Source organism: Phocoena phocoena, chromosome 1 (genome assembly GCF_963924675.1).
Source record: "Phocoena phocoena chromosome 1, mPhoPho1.1, whole genome shotgun sequence".
Taxonomy (NCBI): Eukaryota; Metazoa; Chordata; class Mammalia; order Artiodactyla; family Phocoenidae; genus Phocoena; species Phocoena phocoena.
Window position 1 is genome coordinate 26,015,412 of NC_089219.1, and position 15,260 is coordinate 26,030,671.

Genomic DNA, 15,260 nt, shown 5'->3' on the forward strand with positions numbered 1-15,260 from the left:
GTTGTGGGCTGGTGTGTCTCGATGCACAGGGTATGGGAGTTGTGCGTGCATGGTGCTGTGTCAGTACATGTGAGTTGTGGAACAGAGGGAATGTTGTCGTGTGTGGAGGCACGGTGACCCTGGGTGGGTGTGTGCTGGTATGTGAGTGGCATGGGATCCATGTGTGGATTTGGTGAGCTGTGTAGCGTAACATGTGTCAGTATGTATTCATTTGTTTACTGTTGGCATCTGGACACATGTAAATCTTTTAAATTTATTTAACACTTAGGTAGCACTTATATGTGCAGGCATCTTTCTAAGTGCTTCTTATGTATTAACTAATTTAATCCTCACAACAATAATGAGGTAGGTACTATTACCCCCCACTTTACAGATGAGGCAGAGAGAGTTTAAGGAACTTGCCCAAGGTCACATAGCTGGTAAGAATCAGAGCTGGGATTCAAATCCATGTGATCTGGCTCTGGAGCCCAGGCTAACACCTACCTTATTCTGCCTCTTGTCAAGCACACATGGTGGGAGGGAGAACAGGTCAGTGTTTGGATTGCAGGTGTATTTTGTGTGAGCAGGTGTATGTGAGGCAGTAAGGGGGCAGGGGATAGGAGGGAGGAAGACCAGAGGGCCTTTCTGCACTTCCCTTGGCAACTCTGGGAGTTAGCCCTGTCACTTCATGGCTACGTGACCTGAAGCAGGTCACCTTATTTCCTTGAGCCTACCATTTCATCTGTAAAATGGGCTAATTCTCAGGCTTCACTTTGTGAGGGTGAAATGGTATACCCTGGGAAGGCTCAGTGGCTGGCACTGAGAAGGGCCTCGGTAAAGGTGAGCCCCCTTCTCTTCCTCTGTCTCCAGGTCTGTTCCCTGGGGAAGTAGAAGGTCTGGGGAAATGGTGTGGAGCTGACACAGTGGCAGGGTGCCTGGGGATACGTAAGCTGTGTGATCTTGGGCCAGCTCCTCTCTCTCACTGGGTCAAAAGAGAGGCTGGAGTGGCCGGTGTCTGGAGTGTTGTCAAGGGGCCAGGAGGGCCTGACCACTCCTCTTTGTCCCTTGACCCCCTCGGGGACCCAGGTGGGACTTGGCTCGGTGGCCATGGGCAAGCAGAACAGCAAGCTGCGGCCCGAGATGCTGCAGGACCTGCGGGAGAATACAGAGTTCTCAGAGCTGGAGCTGCAGGAGTGGTACAAGGGCTTCCTCAAGGACTGCCCCACGGGCATCCTCAACGTGGATGAGTTCAAGAAGATCTACGCCAACTTCTTCCCCTACGGTGACGCCTCCAAGTTCGCGGAGCATGTCTTCCGCACCTTTGACACCAACAGCGATGGCACCATCGACTTCCGGGAGTTCATCATCGCACTGAGTGTGACCTCACGTGGCCGCCTGGAGCAAAAGCTCATGTGGGCCTTCAGCATGTACGACCTGGATGGCAACGGCTATATCAGCCGTGAGGAGATGCTGGAGATCGTGCAGGTGGGCCCCTGGGCCCCTCAGAATGGCAGGCACAGGGCCCAGCAGCTTGCACCTGCTAGCCCTCTTTACCCTCTCAACAGCCCTTGTGGGTAGGCAGTGGTAGGTGCTATTCTTACGACCCATTTAAAGAAGTCTTTAATAGGAAGTAATTTCCAATTTAAAGTTGAGAAAACTTCCACATACCCTTTACCCATCTTCACCAATGAACATTTTACCACATTTGCTTTATCATTGTGTGTGTGTGTGTGTGTGTGTGTGTGTGTGTGTGTGTGTAATGTTTTGTTGTTCTGAACATGACCCTCTACCCCTGAATACATCAGGACAGATTTCCTAAGAACAAGGACATTCTCTTACATAACCCGCCCCGGATTATCAAAGTCAGGACATTTAACATAGAAACAATGCTATTATCTAACTTACAGACCATATTGAGTTCTGCCAACTGTCTCAATAGTGTTCTTTATAGCATTTTTTGCTCTGGTCTAAGATCACACATTGCATTTAGTCATCCTATCTCTTTAGGCCACTTTAATCTGTAACAGTTCCTCAGCCTTTCTTTGTCTTTCAAGACTTGACATTTCTGCAGAGTACAGACCAGTTATGTTTCACTGATCCTCATTTACTCATGAGGAAACGGATGCTCAGAGAGGTAAAGACACTTGCCCGACACCACACAGCCTGTGAATGGGCCACCTGGCTCTGTCACCCACATTCCATCTGGATACCCAGCCACCTTCCAACTAATTGATTGAGAGTCCACTAAGAGCCTAGTACTGTGAGATGCTTATACCCATGAGCTCAGTGCATCCTTACAACAACCCCATAAGGCTCAGAGAGGTGAAGTGGCTTGCCCAAGGTCACACAGCATCTAAGTGGAGTCAGGTTCAACTTGGTCAACACTCAGAACTGTCTCTTAAAAGGGGTCTGACTTCCAGTTCTGGAGTTGGCTTCAACTCCTCGGTTGCTCATCTGTAAAACGGGGATGGTGAGGCTGATCTCACAGGGAGACTTAAGGACCTGATAGGAATGTCCTTTCTTAGAACAAATTTAAGCATAGTACGTTGGCTTTATCTCAAAAACCTTCCAGAGTGCCCATCCCCTCAGCAGCATTGAGGTCCATCAGGGATCTGGTCCTATTTTACCTACCAGTTCCTTGTTCACTTTTTTCCTAAGCCTTTGTTTCTTCACCTGTAAAGTGAGGGTGTTAACCCCTTCTTCTTCCAAGGCGATTGTGGGTATAAAGCAGGATAAAGACTCTAGTAGTTGGCCTGGCATATAACTGGCACTCAGTAAACATTAGTGATTGTCAGTTATTATTTTCTCCTCTGCACGTTCTCTGCTCCAGCAAGAATGGCCTTTTCAACATCCTCAGAATGTGCCACTTTGTACAGGCTCTTGCTCCCTTTCCTTCTGCCTCTCTGAATTCTTTCCCTTCTGGTCCCTCAGCTCTGCTGTCTGCTCCCCCTCCCAACTCATCCAGCCACTAGTGGACTCTTGACTTTGGCTTCTGGGTCTGCTCTCTCCAGCTAGAGTAGAATGGGCTGCCTTAGGATGTGGTGCTCTCCCTATGTCTATCACTAGGGAAAAGACTTAATGATTATCAATGACTCCCATGGGCCAGGCCTTAACTCTCTAGTTGATGGACAGTGGGGGATTCTGGGGGTCCTGGTGGAAGGGTTGGGGTAGCCAGGGTGGTGGAAGATCACTCAGGGATTGGGCAGCAGCTGGATACCAACTAATCTGTATGGATGTTCATGTTTACCACTTAAGTGTGGTTGCCTGGTGTATACTGGTAAATGTCAGCCTTGCTGGAAGCTCCAAACCCAGGGCATTGGTCAAGCCAGTACCATTCTTTGGGCATCCTTGGGACCCCTTCCTGGCTGGCCTCTGCTATCTAAGCCCTGGGTTCCTTTATAGCAACCCAGAGGCTCCAAACGACCAGTGCAGACAGAACTCTGCAAACCCTAGTGACCGATTAATTACAAGTCGGCTCCACTGAAACAATGAGTGAGCAGTAATTCCAGACAATTAATTAGGAGGCCCAGGAGAAGGGCTGTCACAGGGGAGCAGTCACTCTCTAAGTCACTTGCTCAGTCCTTCTCAGGATGGAGCCCTGTGCCAGGTGGTGGGCACACTGGAAGGGAAGAGACCTCACCTCAGCCTCTGGGAGCTCCCACTCTGCTGGGAGAGACAATTGTGCAGGCCACACTGACCAGCTCGGTGACAGGGGTGTAAAGGTGACATCTGGGAGTCCAGGGGATTGAAGGGCAGGGAAGACCTGAGGCTGTGGTGGTTGAGTAATGGTTATACTATGATTATGTTTACTGACCACTTACTCTAGCCAGCTATACACAGTATCTCATTTAATACTCTAGACAGTCCAAATGAGGGAGATATGATTACCCCCATTTTACAGATGAGGAAACTGAGGTTAAGTACTTGTCCAAGGCTACAGAACAAGTGATTAGTGGAACCAGGCCACCTTACTTCATATACCCTGCTTTGAGGGGTCATTAGCACTCTACAAGCATCTATCCAGTGGCTAAGAGGGAGCAATTTCTAATCTGGTGTCTGCCATCAATTTCCTTTCTGAGCCTCAATTTATTATCTGGAAAATGGGGATCTCAGTATCTGCTTTTCAGGGCTATTGCAAGGGTGAGAATAATGTATGTAAAGGACCTTGCACATAGTGGGTGTCTGTAAATGGTAGTTAGTATTATTGTTCCAGGCAGAGGCTGTAAACACTGGGAGACCTGAAAGGCACAGGGGTATTTGGTTATGGCAGAATCACCTACTAGGGGAGGCCTGATGGTGGAGAGGTCAGCAGGGACCAGAGTGTGAAATGCCTTGAATGCCAAGGGCCAAATGTTTGGACTTGATAACAGAGGGCAGTGGGAGGTGCCAGTGGCTTTTAAACAGGGGAGTCAGATTCCAGGCACTGTGCTAAATTCTGTGGATCTGGGCACTAGCTAGATGTCCATGGTCCTTATCTGTATGCTGGGGCCGAGGAGCAATCCTACAAATGCATAATTACTTCCGGAGAGTTGTCCCCAAAGGAGGCTCTGGGGCAGCATATGGGCCCTGACCCAGCCTGGATCAGAGAAGGTCTCCCTAAGAATGCGCCATGTAAGCTGAGCACCAAGGAGAAGTGGGAGGCAGCAGAAGGAGCGTGGGGCAACATCCAGAAGGAGCTGGGTGCACGGCAGGCCCGGAGGGAGGCCTGTGTATGTTGGGAATGAGGGGGCGGCCCCTGGGCTGGGGACGTGGCGGTGGAGATCTGTGTTTGTAAAGAGGTCTCAGAGGCAGCGTTGGGGACAGACCCTAGAGAGGCCGGAAGTGACCACTGGGGAGGCCAAAGCCGGATCTGAGGCTAGGGAAGTTTATGGGATGGGAGAAGGAAGGCTTCTTGGAGGAGGTGTCAGTAGCAAAAAGCTGGCAGATTGAGGCGACGGGTCTGGTCCTTGAGCTCCGGGGCGCCGGAACGCAGCCCACAGGCCAAGTCCTTTGTGCTCTGTGTACGCTTAGCGCAAAAACCCTCCTTCGAGTCGCCTCCGAAGCTCCTGCATCTGGCAGCAGCCGTCCTCGGCCCAGCACAGCCGAGGCTGTCCCCGCCCCGGGCAGGTACTCACGTGCGTTTATTTGCATAATATCCCCCGCCCCCTGTAGACCCAGCTGCCTCCGTCCCTCCAGCTCTCAGGGCAGCTCTCCGCCCCCTGCTGGCCACAGTAGCATCGCAGCCCAGTGTCATCCCTTTCGCCCAGCGCCCCCTGTCGGCCATCGAGGGCGGGCCGCCCGGAGCCCCGAAGTTTCTGAGAAGCAGTTCTTTCAACCTGGGACTTAACTGGGAACCTGGGGCGTCCGGCACAAGCTCCTTGGCCGGGCGTTTCAGGCCCTTCTCCATCTGGGCCCCCGATGTCCTCCAACATCTCTTCTGACCCCCTGCATTCAGCCATCCCTAAGTTCTCGGCGTCCACTCAGGGCTGCCCGCTCTGGGGCCTTTGTACATGCAGATCCTTCTGCCTGCAATTCCTTTCCCACCGAGCGCTCCAAGGGAACTTGTTCAGGGCTCTCTCCAATAGCCCCCTCTTCTGGAAACCTTCTCAGTCTCAGAACTTCCCAGTTCCCCCATTCCTCCGTCACCCCCTCTCCGCCTCACCTTGGCGGGAGCGGCGATCGTCAGCGCACCTGGGGGCGTTTTTGGAAAGTTGGGGGTGGAGGGATCAGGCAGGCTCCCCCTCACTTCCTCCCCACCCGCCCCCCAGGCCATTTACAAGATGGTTTCGTCTGTGATGAAGATGCCGGAGGACGAGTCGACCCCGGAAAAGAGGACTGAGAAGATCTTCCGCCAAATGGACACAAACAACGACGGTGAGGAGGCAGGGGCGGGGCGGGGCGGGGCGGGGCGGGGCGGGAGCTACTCCCCCTCTCTCTCCCGCGGCTCGGTTCTGCAGCCCCCTCGCTTTGCTGCTGTCTTCTCCTCCGTCACTGTTCCCCTCACCCCGCAGGCAAGCTGTCCTTGGAGGAGTTCATCCGCGGGGCCAAAAGCGACCCGTCCATCGTGCGTCTGCTGCAGTGCGACCCCAGCAGCGCCTCCCAGTTCTGAGCGAGGAGCCAGGTTTCCCCTCCCTGCCTTCACTGGCCCTCTCCCAGCTCTCAGCTTCCTCGCCCTTGTGTCTGTCCAGGCTGGGGGTCAGATTGCCACCCCCAGGGTCTGCACTCTGAGGGGCCTATGGAGAAAGGAACCCTGCAGCGCCCCCCCCCACAAGGCCCAAGCCAGCAAGTCGTTAGCACCCCCCTATCCGGGAAGCAATATCTCCCTTCGGCAATGATAAAGACACAGGCTCTGGCTTGGTCTGCCTCTCAGTCAGCCCTTCAGCCATTCCCCCTCCCCCACCCCCGCACACACCCAGCCACGAGGCCAGACTTCCCTCCGCCAACCACGGGGCAAGCTTCCCTGCCTCCACCCCAACCCTTGTAGATCTCAGCCTTGGTGGAGATGGGAATCATGCCTGTCTTTTTATTTGGAGCGGAGAGAAGGATTCCAGAGGTTTGGGGGCTTGAGGAGAAACCTTCCTTGAGCCATCCTTCCCTGCAGGAGGGCCTCAACCTTGCCTGTTCCTGCCCTTGTTGGCCCGGAGGCCATGATGCAAAAGGAAAACCTCCTGCTTCCAGCCCCCCAGCTGTGAGTCCCATGAACCCCCGCCTGCGTTTCAGCATTTTGATGAACACAGACCCACGGACCCCTCTGTGTGTCTTGTCTCTCTCAGATACACACACAGGCCCACAGACAGATGGGCAGACACACCTAGAGCGCCACCCACAGTGTCCTGTGTGGGAGAGCAGCACAGGCCCCCGGCCGAGTCCCCTCCCCTGCTGCATGCATCCACGTGGAGCATCTCTGTTCTTTTTAATATCTTCAGAATAAAGTCTCGTTTCAGTGCAGTGGGCTGGGTGGCTGGAGGAGAGGGGTGAAAGACCCACCCGGGTCCTGGAGTGGCATTGAGCCCTCTTGGCTGGCTCCAGGAATCCTGGCCTGATCACAGTGCAGACTTGGCTGGAGGGCCCCAGTGGCCACGGGGCTTGGGTGAGGCAACAGCTGTCAAAGGGTCATCAGCCCAGAGCTAGTGCAGCTCTGCAGGTCGTGGTCCTCCACAGGCTCTGGGCTCTCCCGCATCTGTGGAGATGTCAGAGGCTGCCAGGCCCACTGGGTCTGGGTCTTCTCCTTCAGGACATCCAGAAAGTGGGAGGAGTGGGAGGCTAGGGTGATCTTTGGGTGAAGGGACATCATTACTCTCCACTAAGCAAGAGTCAGGCCATACCCTTGGAGTGCCCCCAATTCCAGCCCAGATACCTCTCCCCCTCCCCAAGACTCATCCTGGGCCTTGGGAGAGCCAAGTGTCAGCTGTATGACTTAGCTGGGAGATTTGAGTTCTCTGAGCCTCCAAGTCTCTCCTTTTGGTCCTGGGGAGAAAACTATTGCCCCAGGTTTCAAGGTGGGAGCCCTTTACGGAGGGGTGGGGACAGATCAGCCTGAGCTCCCCAGCAGGGGCTCCCAGGAAGTATGAAGAGTCAGGGCTTGGGGGAATGGCAGGCCTTACCATGTGATGGCTGCTTTTCCCCAACCAGGGCCTCAGTTCCAGCAACTGGTAGGTGACCTGGGCACTGCGGACAGCAAACACACTCTCTGCCATGCAGAACAGTAACGAGATGCCCCAGAGACACAGGCTGGAGCTCTGTAGGGGGACAGGGTGCAGTGATGGCTGCCTGGGGTTGGGGAGTGGAAGGCAGGACTCCAAGAACCCTTCCCACCTCTGATGAGCACCTCGCTGCCCTCCCACCCCATCCCAGGCCTAAGCACTTACGTAAATGCGAGTGGGGTCGAAGGGACAGTCGGGCGCCAGTGCCAGTAGTTCGGGGTCCCCAAAAGTACAGGCAGCCAGCAGTGCCTGGCCCTGGGTGGCAAAGGTCACAGCAATCGAGGCCAAGAGGCCGAGAGCACAGGTCAGAGAGAGAAGGGCACAGGCCACACTCGAGCTAAACACCGTCCAGCGCTGGATGGAGGAGGCCACTGGTCAGTGGACATCAGCCTCGGCCCCATGGGCAGCTCTGGCCCCCATGGGGTCAGCCTCACCCCCTCCAAGCAGGCCAGGCCTTTGGGGGTGGCTGCTGCCCCTATCCGCACAGCCCCATCCCAGGAGGTACCACATACCAGAGGGATGCTGGGGAGGTAGCGTGATAACACGATGACTGCAATGCCTGAGGTGATGACCTGTGGAGGAGGCTCAAGTCAGCTCTGACCCCCTACTGGAGGAGAGTGGGCAGGGGGTCAGGGCCACTCTCCAGCAAAGATTCCACCAACACCAACTCTAGCCCTCCAAACCCACACCCCCTGCTTAGCTTTGGTTTCATTACCTCCATCTGCATGGGGACACTGCCTCTTCATGGTCCAGCCCTGAAGTGACGTTTCTAAAACACAGTCACTCCCTGCCTATAACCTTCCATGACTCCCCACTGCCTACAGCTGCATTTCTCAAGCAGGGACCTGTGTATCCCAGGGCCACAGAGCCATGTCATAGGATATATATGACATGTTTCCCTGGAGTGGAAAAGATTTTGGAAGAAACTCAGTAACTCAACTGGCAAGGAACTAAAAACAAAATTGTTACTTTAAAATAAACCAGGATACTTGATGGAGTAGAATTCAAAATCCCTAGGAGTATTTTTAACTATCGCAGGCTCTCAGTGACCTGGCCCCTGTCCCATCAGTTTCTCAACTCCACCCTGGGCCAGGCTCTTTCCTCATCGCCCTGGATACGGACACCCACACAGAGCCTGGGCTTGATGCCGCCTACACAGCGCCTTCTCAGGAAGCCCTTTCCTGTTCCTCTTTACCTGCGTGGGTTCTCCCTCCTGCAGGCCCCCCAACCACCCCCAGCCCCAAGAGGCGGGCCCACCTCACTGTTAAGCCCACCAGCTGCCCTCTGGATCTTCTGGGTTCCACTCAGGTGGGCTCCCTCCTTCAGTTCCCTCACTTTACCAGGCACGGGCTGGACCCGCGGGAGGCAGGTGAGATGATAGGGGGCCCAGCAATGTCTGTAATTCACTGTGCAGCCACTAGTTAAGTGCCTCAAACTCTCTGGGCTAAGCCCGCTCAGCAGGAATGAGCTCAGGGAAAGGACACTGGCTTTGGTGTCAGCCACAGATTGTTTCACATCCAGGTTGGCTTCTTTGTATCAGCAAGAGGTTGGGTGAATCCCTGAGTCAGTTTCCCCCTCTGTAAAGTGGGGAAAATCATGGTTCCGTGTTGCAGGGAGTTGTGGGGATTAACTGAGGAAATAAGAGCACAGCTGAAGTGGTCCAGCCCAGAGCCCATCCGTGGTGGACCTCCTAACCCCGAGCTCACTGCCTTGCCTGCCTTCCTCACAAGGTTGGTGAGACGAATAAACAACAATAATAGTAACCCCAAGGGACACTGCACATATCTGTACAGCCTAGCTCTGTCCCACTGACTGGGGCCCGTGATCCTTGCTTTAGGGCCAGCAGGCTGTCTGAGCTTCATTTTGCAGGGGAGGGAACAGGCTTAGAGAGAGAAAGAAATCCCTCAGCCAGGAGGTGGCAGGGATGGAACTCAGACACTGATGTGCAGATGTTCCCCAAAGGCTGTAGCCACCTCTTCTGACAGTTGGGAAAGGGCTTTACGAACTTGAGAATACCAGGCCCCTTCATTCATGTATTCATCAAACAGGTACTGACATCCAGCCATAACCATGTCTACCATTTATTGAGCACTTATAGTCCGGGCCTAATGCTAAACTCCTGCCAAATTGTTTTTTTTTTTTTTTTTGTGGTACGCGGGCCTCCCACTGTTGTGGCCTCTCCCACTGCGGAGCACAGGCTCCGGACGCGCAGGCTCAGCGGCCATGGCTCACGGGCCCAGCTGCTCCGCGGCATGTGGGATCTTCCCAGACCGGGGCACGAACCCGTGTGTCCTGCATCGGCAGGTGGACTCTCAACCACTGCGCCACCAGGGAGGCCCCCAAATTGGTTTTTTCAGTGTCTCCAGAGCAGACTTTATCCATTCCCACCTCCACACCTTTGCATTTGCCATTCTCCGTACTTGAAAGCCATCCCAGCTTCCTCTCCTACCAGCTGGCCCCAGCAGGCTTCATACCCAGGTTATGGTAATTGCAGCCTATCTTTGAACTCCTATTCATCCATCAATACCCACCTCTGGGGCCTCCACCTCTGTGAACCCTCCCAAGCTGAGCTGATGCTCCTTCCTTCTGGCCAACAGTGCCTTGACTATTTCCCTATTGTAATGATAATCCAAGCTCACAGTAGTGAGTCAACCATGTGCTAGGCACCGTGCCCAGCACTTTATGTGGATGATTTCATTCAGTACTCATCAGGATCTTCTCAGATGGACACTGTTACCGTCCCCATTTTATAGATGAGGAAACTGAGGCAAAGAGAGGTTGGGTGACTGGTGCCGTTGGTAAGTGGCGGAACAGGGGTTAGTACTTGGGGCTCTCTGCCTGCCCACCCCAGGCTGTGGGTGGGGACTCATCGAAGACCCTTCCAGCCCCCTCCAGCCCCCTCCTGCCAGCCACCCTCCCAGCCTGGCCATACCACAATGGCAGAAGTGACAGAGAGGATGTTGACCACAGAGTACTGCAGAGCCACAGCATCGTTGGGGGCTGCCACATAGCGCAGCACCGTGCCATGGAGGAGAGCAGCTGCGATGAAGCTCACGTGGCCCAGCACCACCAGCACCAGCCCCGTCTTCATCAGCACCTTCCGGAAGTCACCCACACTCAGGCCACCTGTGAGGGACAGCCATGTCAGGGCCATGGGTAGGGCTTATCCTGCTGGGCAGAGGAGAAAACTGAGGCCCCTGCAGGAGTGATGGACATTGGGTTCTAAATCTATTTCTGGATAACTCAAGGCCAGTAACTTGCCTTCTCTGTGCCTCAGTTTCCTCATCAGGAAAAGGGGTTCACAGTGCTTTCATGAGAGTCCTTGGATCTCTAAGGTTGGAAAAGCATACAGGTGGTACTTAATAAAGGGTAGTAGCCCTTGTTAGTGTTCAAGGTCATGCGTGGCACAGTTAGGATTTGAACCCAGGTCTCTAGCTCTAGACCCATGATCCTTCCACTAAGCTTTGCATCCACTGATTTTTTTCATCCATACATTTGTTGCATCGATGTTCACTGAGTGCCTGCTCCATGCCAGGCCCTGAGGTACCACAGAGAGCTTGATGGGCACTGCCCAGGCCCCAAGGAGCCCCTAGTTCACTGGGCAGGGATCAGGTTCTATTTAGGATTCAGTTTGGTGTAAAGGGCCTGGCACACAGTAGATACTCAACTCACAATTGCTGAACTGACTCCAGCAAAATACTCAAACTTCTGAGTCCTCATTTCCCCATCTGTAAAATGGGAAGAATAACCCTTGTTTCCCAGTGGGGAAGGAGGGTCCCATGAGGACATGGATGGGAAAGTGGGGCATACCCGGGGGGTGCTGGGAAAAGTGAGCTCTTGGTGCAGGGCCACTAGGCAGGGACACGGCAAGGTGCGGGAGGCTGAGGTCAAAAGAACATCAGGGACTCATACGCAAATCCTCTCCGAGTGTCCAAGTGGCTACTCGGCCCCTATCTGCACACCCCCAGGATCAGGAGCCCTCCTTCCAGCTGTTCCAGATCTGCTCTTTGGAATGTCCCCTTTGGGTCCTGGCTCTGCACCATGCTGGCCCCTTAGGCCCACCCACCAGCCCCCTCACTCTAGCCAGCTCTGTGAGACTGGAAGACTGGCCTGGCGCCTAGAACTAAACAGCCCCCCCTTCTTCCTTTAGCTGCTCCTTGTGGGACCTGTGAGTCCCTTCCTAGACCTCAGTGTCCCCATCTGTGGCAGCAAGGATTGGGTCATATTTCATATATGGGAGTTCTGCAGCCAGAGAGAAAGAGAGAGAGAAAGGAAGGAATCCCTAGACTGGATGTCCCTGGGGGCGCTGCGCCCAGAGGAAGCCCCCGGGAGCAGAGAGGGCTGGGGCTACTCAGTCACACAGACCCTCTGTGCGACTTTGCACCAGCCTCTCTCCTTTTTGGGCCCCGGCTTCCCCATATGTAAAATGGGAAGGGGTTGGTCTAGCCGGTCTGAGATCCTCGGAGCCTTCAGGAGCCTCTGGAGCTGTACCAGATGGAGGAGAAGCAGAGGGCAGACAATGGGCTGGACAGGCACCGTGGGACTGGATGGCATCATGAAGATTAACAGCTGGCCAAACAGGAAGGGGCATGGCAGCTTTGTCCCACGGGCCTGACCCACTTCACCCCATCCACCCACCTACCTGGCCACCCAGACACCACTCGGCTCAGGGCTGGGCTCATGAACAACAGCCTCCCAGGACCAAGACTTTGGTCAAACTGGAGGTACAGTGGCAGCGTGGGGCTGTGCCTGGAGCACTGGACAGAGTCTCAGGGCAGTCCCTGGCTCAGGATGGTTCTAGGCCGTGGTGCTCCCTCGCCACTTTACAGATGAGAAAACCGAGGCTCACAAGTTCTCTTGGCTAGACGGTAGGGACTCCCCAGGTCTGTCTGATGGCCAAGAGCAGCATCATTGCGTCCAGGGAGTGAGAGGAGGGGACACATCAGTCCCACTCCTCTGTCTGGATCATGTTTGCCAGTGGCCCTTCTCATCTGGCCCGGTTTGGGGGAGCGGAGGGTATGGGAGCCGGAGCCCTTTGGGAGGCTGAGGAAGCCGAGGGCAGGCAGCCTCTGGTTCGGAATGCCCTCCCTGTGCTCTCCCTTCTGCGGGCTGTGGAGGTTGGCTGCTCTCCTCCCACCTGGGGGTCCCTCCTCCGCAAGAAAGGAGAGTGGGGGGCAGTGGGGGCGGGCGAGAGGCCGTGGTGCTACCCCACATCGGAAGATACCAGAAGCCCTCCTCTCGACAGCTCAGTGCTGAGGAAACAGGCCCAGAGCAGAAAGTGACCTACAGAGAAGGCGGCCTGGACCCCGGGGTTCCGGGCGCCCACGACAGTGCTCCGCCCCTGCCAGAGGATCTGGGGCGGGTTCAGGCCTCCCGGGCCGTCCCCCCGCGGCTCACCCAGGCGCAGACACATCTCGGCTCCCGAGCGGACGCTCCGCGGCGTCTTCAGCGGGGCTGCAGACGCTGCGGGCGGCCGGTCGGCCCCACTCCCATACTGGTCCGCAGCCGCCGAGCGCCCAGCAGAGCCCGCGCCGCGCCCACTTCCCGCCTCGAGCCCGGAGCGCCCGGCCGGCCTCCCTTCCCGTCACCCCCTGGGCGGCCCGGCCCCGGGAGGGCCCCGGCGGCTCGTTTGCATCCCGGGCCGGTCCGACCGGCTGGGCAGCCCTTCCTGGCCCGCCCGGCTGAGTCACAGCGCTGGCCTCACCCACCCGCCTCGATGCCGGCCGGCACCCGGCCAGCAACCCCCCCCGCAGCCCACCCCGCTCCAGTGATGCCCATTTTACAGATAGAAACTGAGGCCTAGAGGAGCTGCGATTTTCCGGGCTAGGGAGTGAGACGGGGGCCTGATACGTGGTTGTCACGACCTGGTGGGCAGCTGGACAGGAAAGCCCCGGGGTGAGGGCTGGGAATCCACTTCTTTCTAGAGAATGGGGAAGTGCAGCAGTGGGTGGTGAAAGAGCACTACCTAGGGAGCCAGGCTCTGTCCTTGACCTGCGCCGTGACCTCAGATTTCCTCCCTGCAGTGGCCTGAGGGTCTTCGGCCACACGCTGAGCAAGGTGCTTTACTTGTGGGGGTGGGGATGGGGGGAGTGTCTCTGTTCCCTTCTCAGAAAATCAGGGATAATAATTCCTGTCCCCTAAAGTCATGGTGAGATACAAAAATGAGGTAAGAAAATGCTTCAAAAACCCTCTAGAGTATCTTTGCAAAGTGCAGACTTAGCAGGAGCACGTAACAAGAGTTTTACTATTCCTGGCTATTGGTTACTGTGCCCCTTTAATGTGCCAGAATGACCCTTTGTTTCATCCTCAACATGTAGAAATGGACTCACACAAGAGTGTCCAGCGGAAGAGGTGGAGTACAGGTCTCAGTGCCCTTTCTCTAATGTGGCCGTGCTGTGGCTGCCAGCCTGGGCTCTTGGCCCTCAGGCAGGACTCTGGGAGGCACTTCCATGATATCTGGGCAGCATCAATTCACAGTCTGCACCCCCTACCCCACTGGTCAGTGGCCTTGAGGGTAGGGGCTGGCTTGATGCATCTAACACCAGCTGTCCACTGAATGCGTGTGCCTTGTGTGTGGGGCACACAACTTACTGATGACCAAGTCCACCTCCCAAGGGCTGCCCTGGAGAGCACGTGTGGTCACTGCAAAGCCAATGTCAAATCTCATGCATGTGCTTGCATGTGGCTTCTCCATCAGTGTCAGGCTGTCCCCTTGACACTGACCCCAACTAGGGCAGTCTGGAATTAGGCTGGGGACCCAGACCTTTTAAATGTCTTTGCTTTCAGATGAATAAATGAGGGTTCTTTCTTTCTATCTTTAGAACAATACTGAGAGTTAAAGATTATTACCCCATTTTACAGATGAGAAAATGGAGGCCCAGAAAGTTAAAGGGGCTTTTCAAAGAGCACACAGCATGTATCATTGGTAGAGCTGAGACTTGAATCCAGATCTGTTTAACTGTGAAGGCTGCTCCTGAGTGTGGTGGGCGACAGGGGAGCCATAGTCTTCAGGGAGTGGGCCTACCTCTGGGGCCTCTGAGGAGGGAACGGCCCACCTGTTTCTCTTCTGACACAGTTTCCCGGCCATGGCCCAGCCTAAGCGCCCTGAAGTTATTGCCATTTCTCTTTGCTTATTGCCAAGTGACCAAAGTCCATTCGTCTGAGTTGTCCGGTGTCCCTTGCCTGCGCCTCACCCTTCTGCACACTGGCTAGGGTTCTGGAAAGAACCCCAGGCTACAGCACTAGCTCCTTGTGCTCTACCAACTCACTGTGACACCCTGGCAGCTCACAGCCCTTCCCCAGACCTCAGTTTCCCCATCTGTCAAATGGAGATAGTGATCGCCTTCCCAGATTTCTGAGCCATAAAAAGACTTGAGAGATGTGAGAGTTGGTTGAAACCTAGCCAGAGAAATACAAATAGAAATTCTCTCTCTTCCTGGAACACTTAACAACCAGGTGTGGTCCAGTACACTTAAATTGGACTCTGGGTCTTCCCAGGGCATGGCCTCCCCGCCGGGCTGCTCAGCTGGGAAGGAGGTTCAGGTTTCCAGTCCTTGTGCAAGTCCTCTTCACCTGAGAAAGGCTTTTTCCTCCCTATTA

General features: G+C 55.1%; 2 protein-coding genes across 6 annotated transcripts; one reads left to right on the top strand and one right to left on the bottom strand.

Annotated features, from left to right (window-relative positions):
- The first annotated feature begins 1,086 nt into the window (after positions 1-1,086).
- Positions 1,087-6,067, top strand: HPCA (hippocalcin). The gene is made up of 3 exons (XM_065879965.1): positions 1,087-1,464; positions 5,727-5,832; positions 5,970-6,067. Exons 1-3 carry the CDS (start codon positions 1,087-1,089, stop codon positions 6,065-6,067), a joined length of 582 nt encoding a protein of 193 aa, XP_065736037.1.
- Positions 6,068-7,063: 996 nt separating this feature from the next.
- Positions 7,064-13,074, bottom strand: TMEM54 (transmembrane protein 54). Of its 5 annotated transcripts, none has more exons than XM_065892734.1 (6): positions 13,059-13,074; positions 10,594-10,787; positions 8,174-8,233; positions 7,827-7,916; positions 7,563-7,697; positions 7,064-7,138 (listed from the first exon to the last, which is right to left on the bottom strand). In XM_065892734.1, exons 1-6 carry the CDS (start codon positions 13,072-13,074, stop codon positions 7,064-7,066), a joined length of 570 nt encoding a protein of 189 aa, XP_065748806.1. The 5 variants fall into 5 exon arrangements, with proteins under 5 accessions (XP_065748806.1, XP_065748790.1, XP_065748783.1 ...); XM_065892718.1 differs by having other exon boundaries at positions 7,827-8,015; XM_065892711.1 differs by having other exon boundaries at positions 7,064-7,186; positions 7,827-8,015.
- Positions 13,075-15,260: the final 2,186 nt, after the last annotated feature.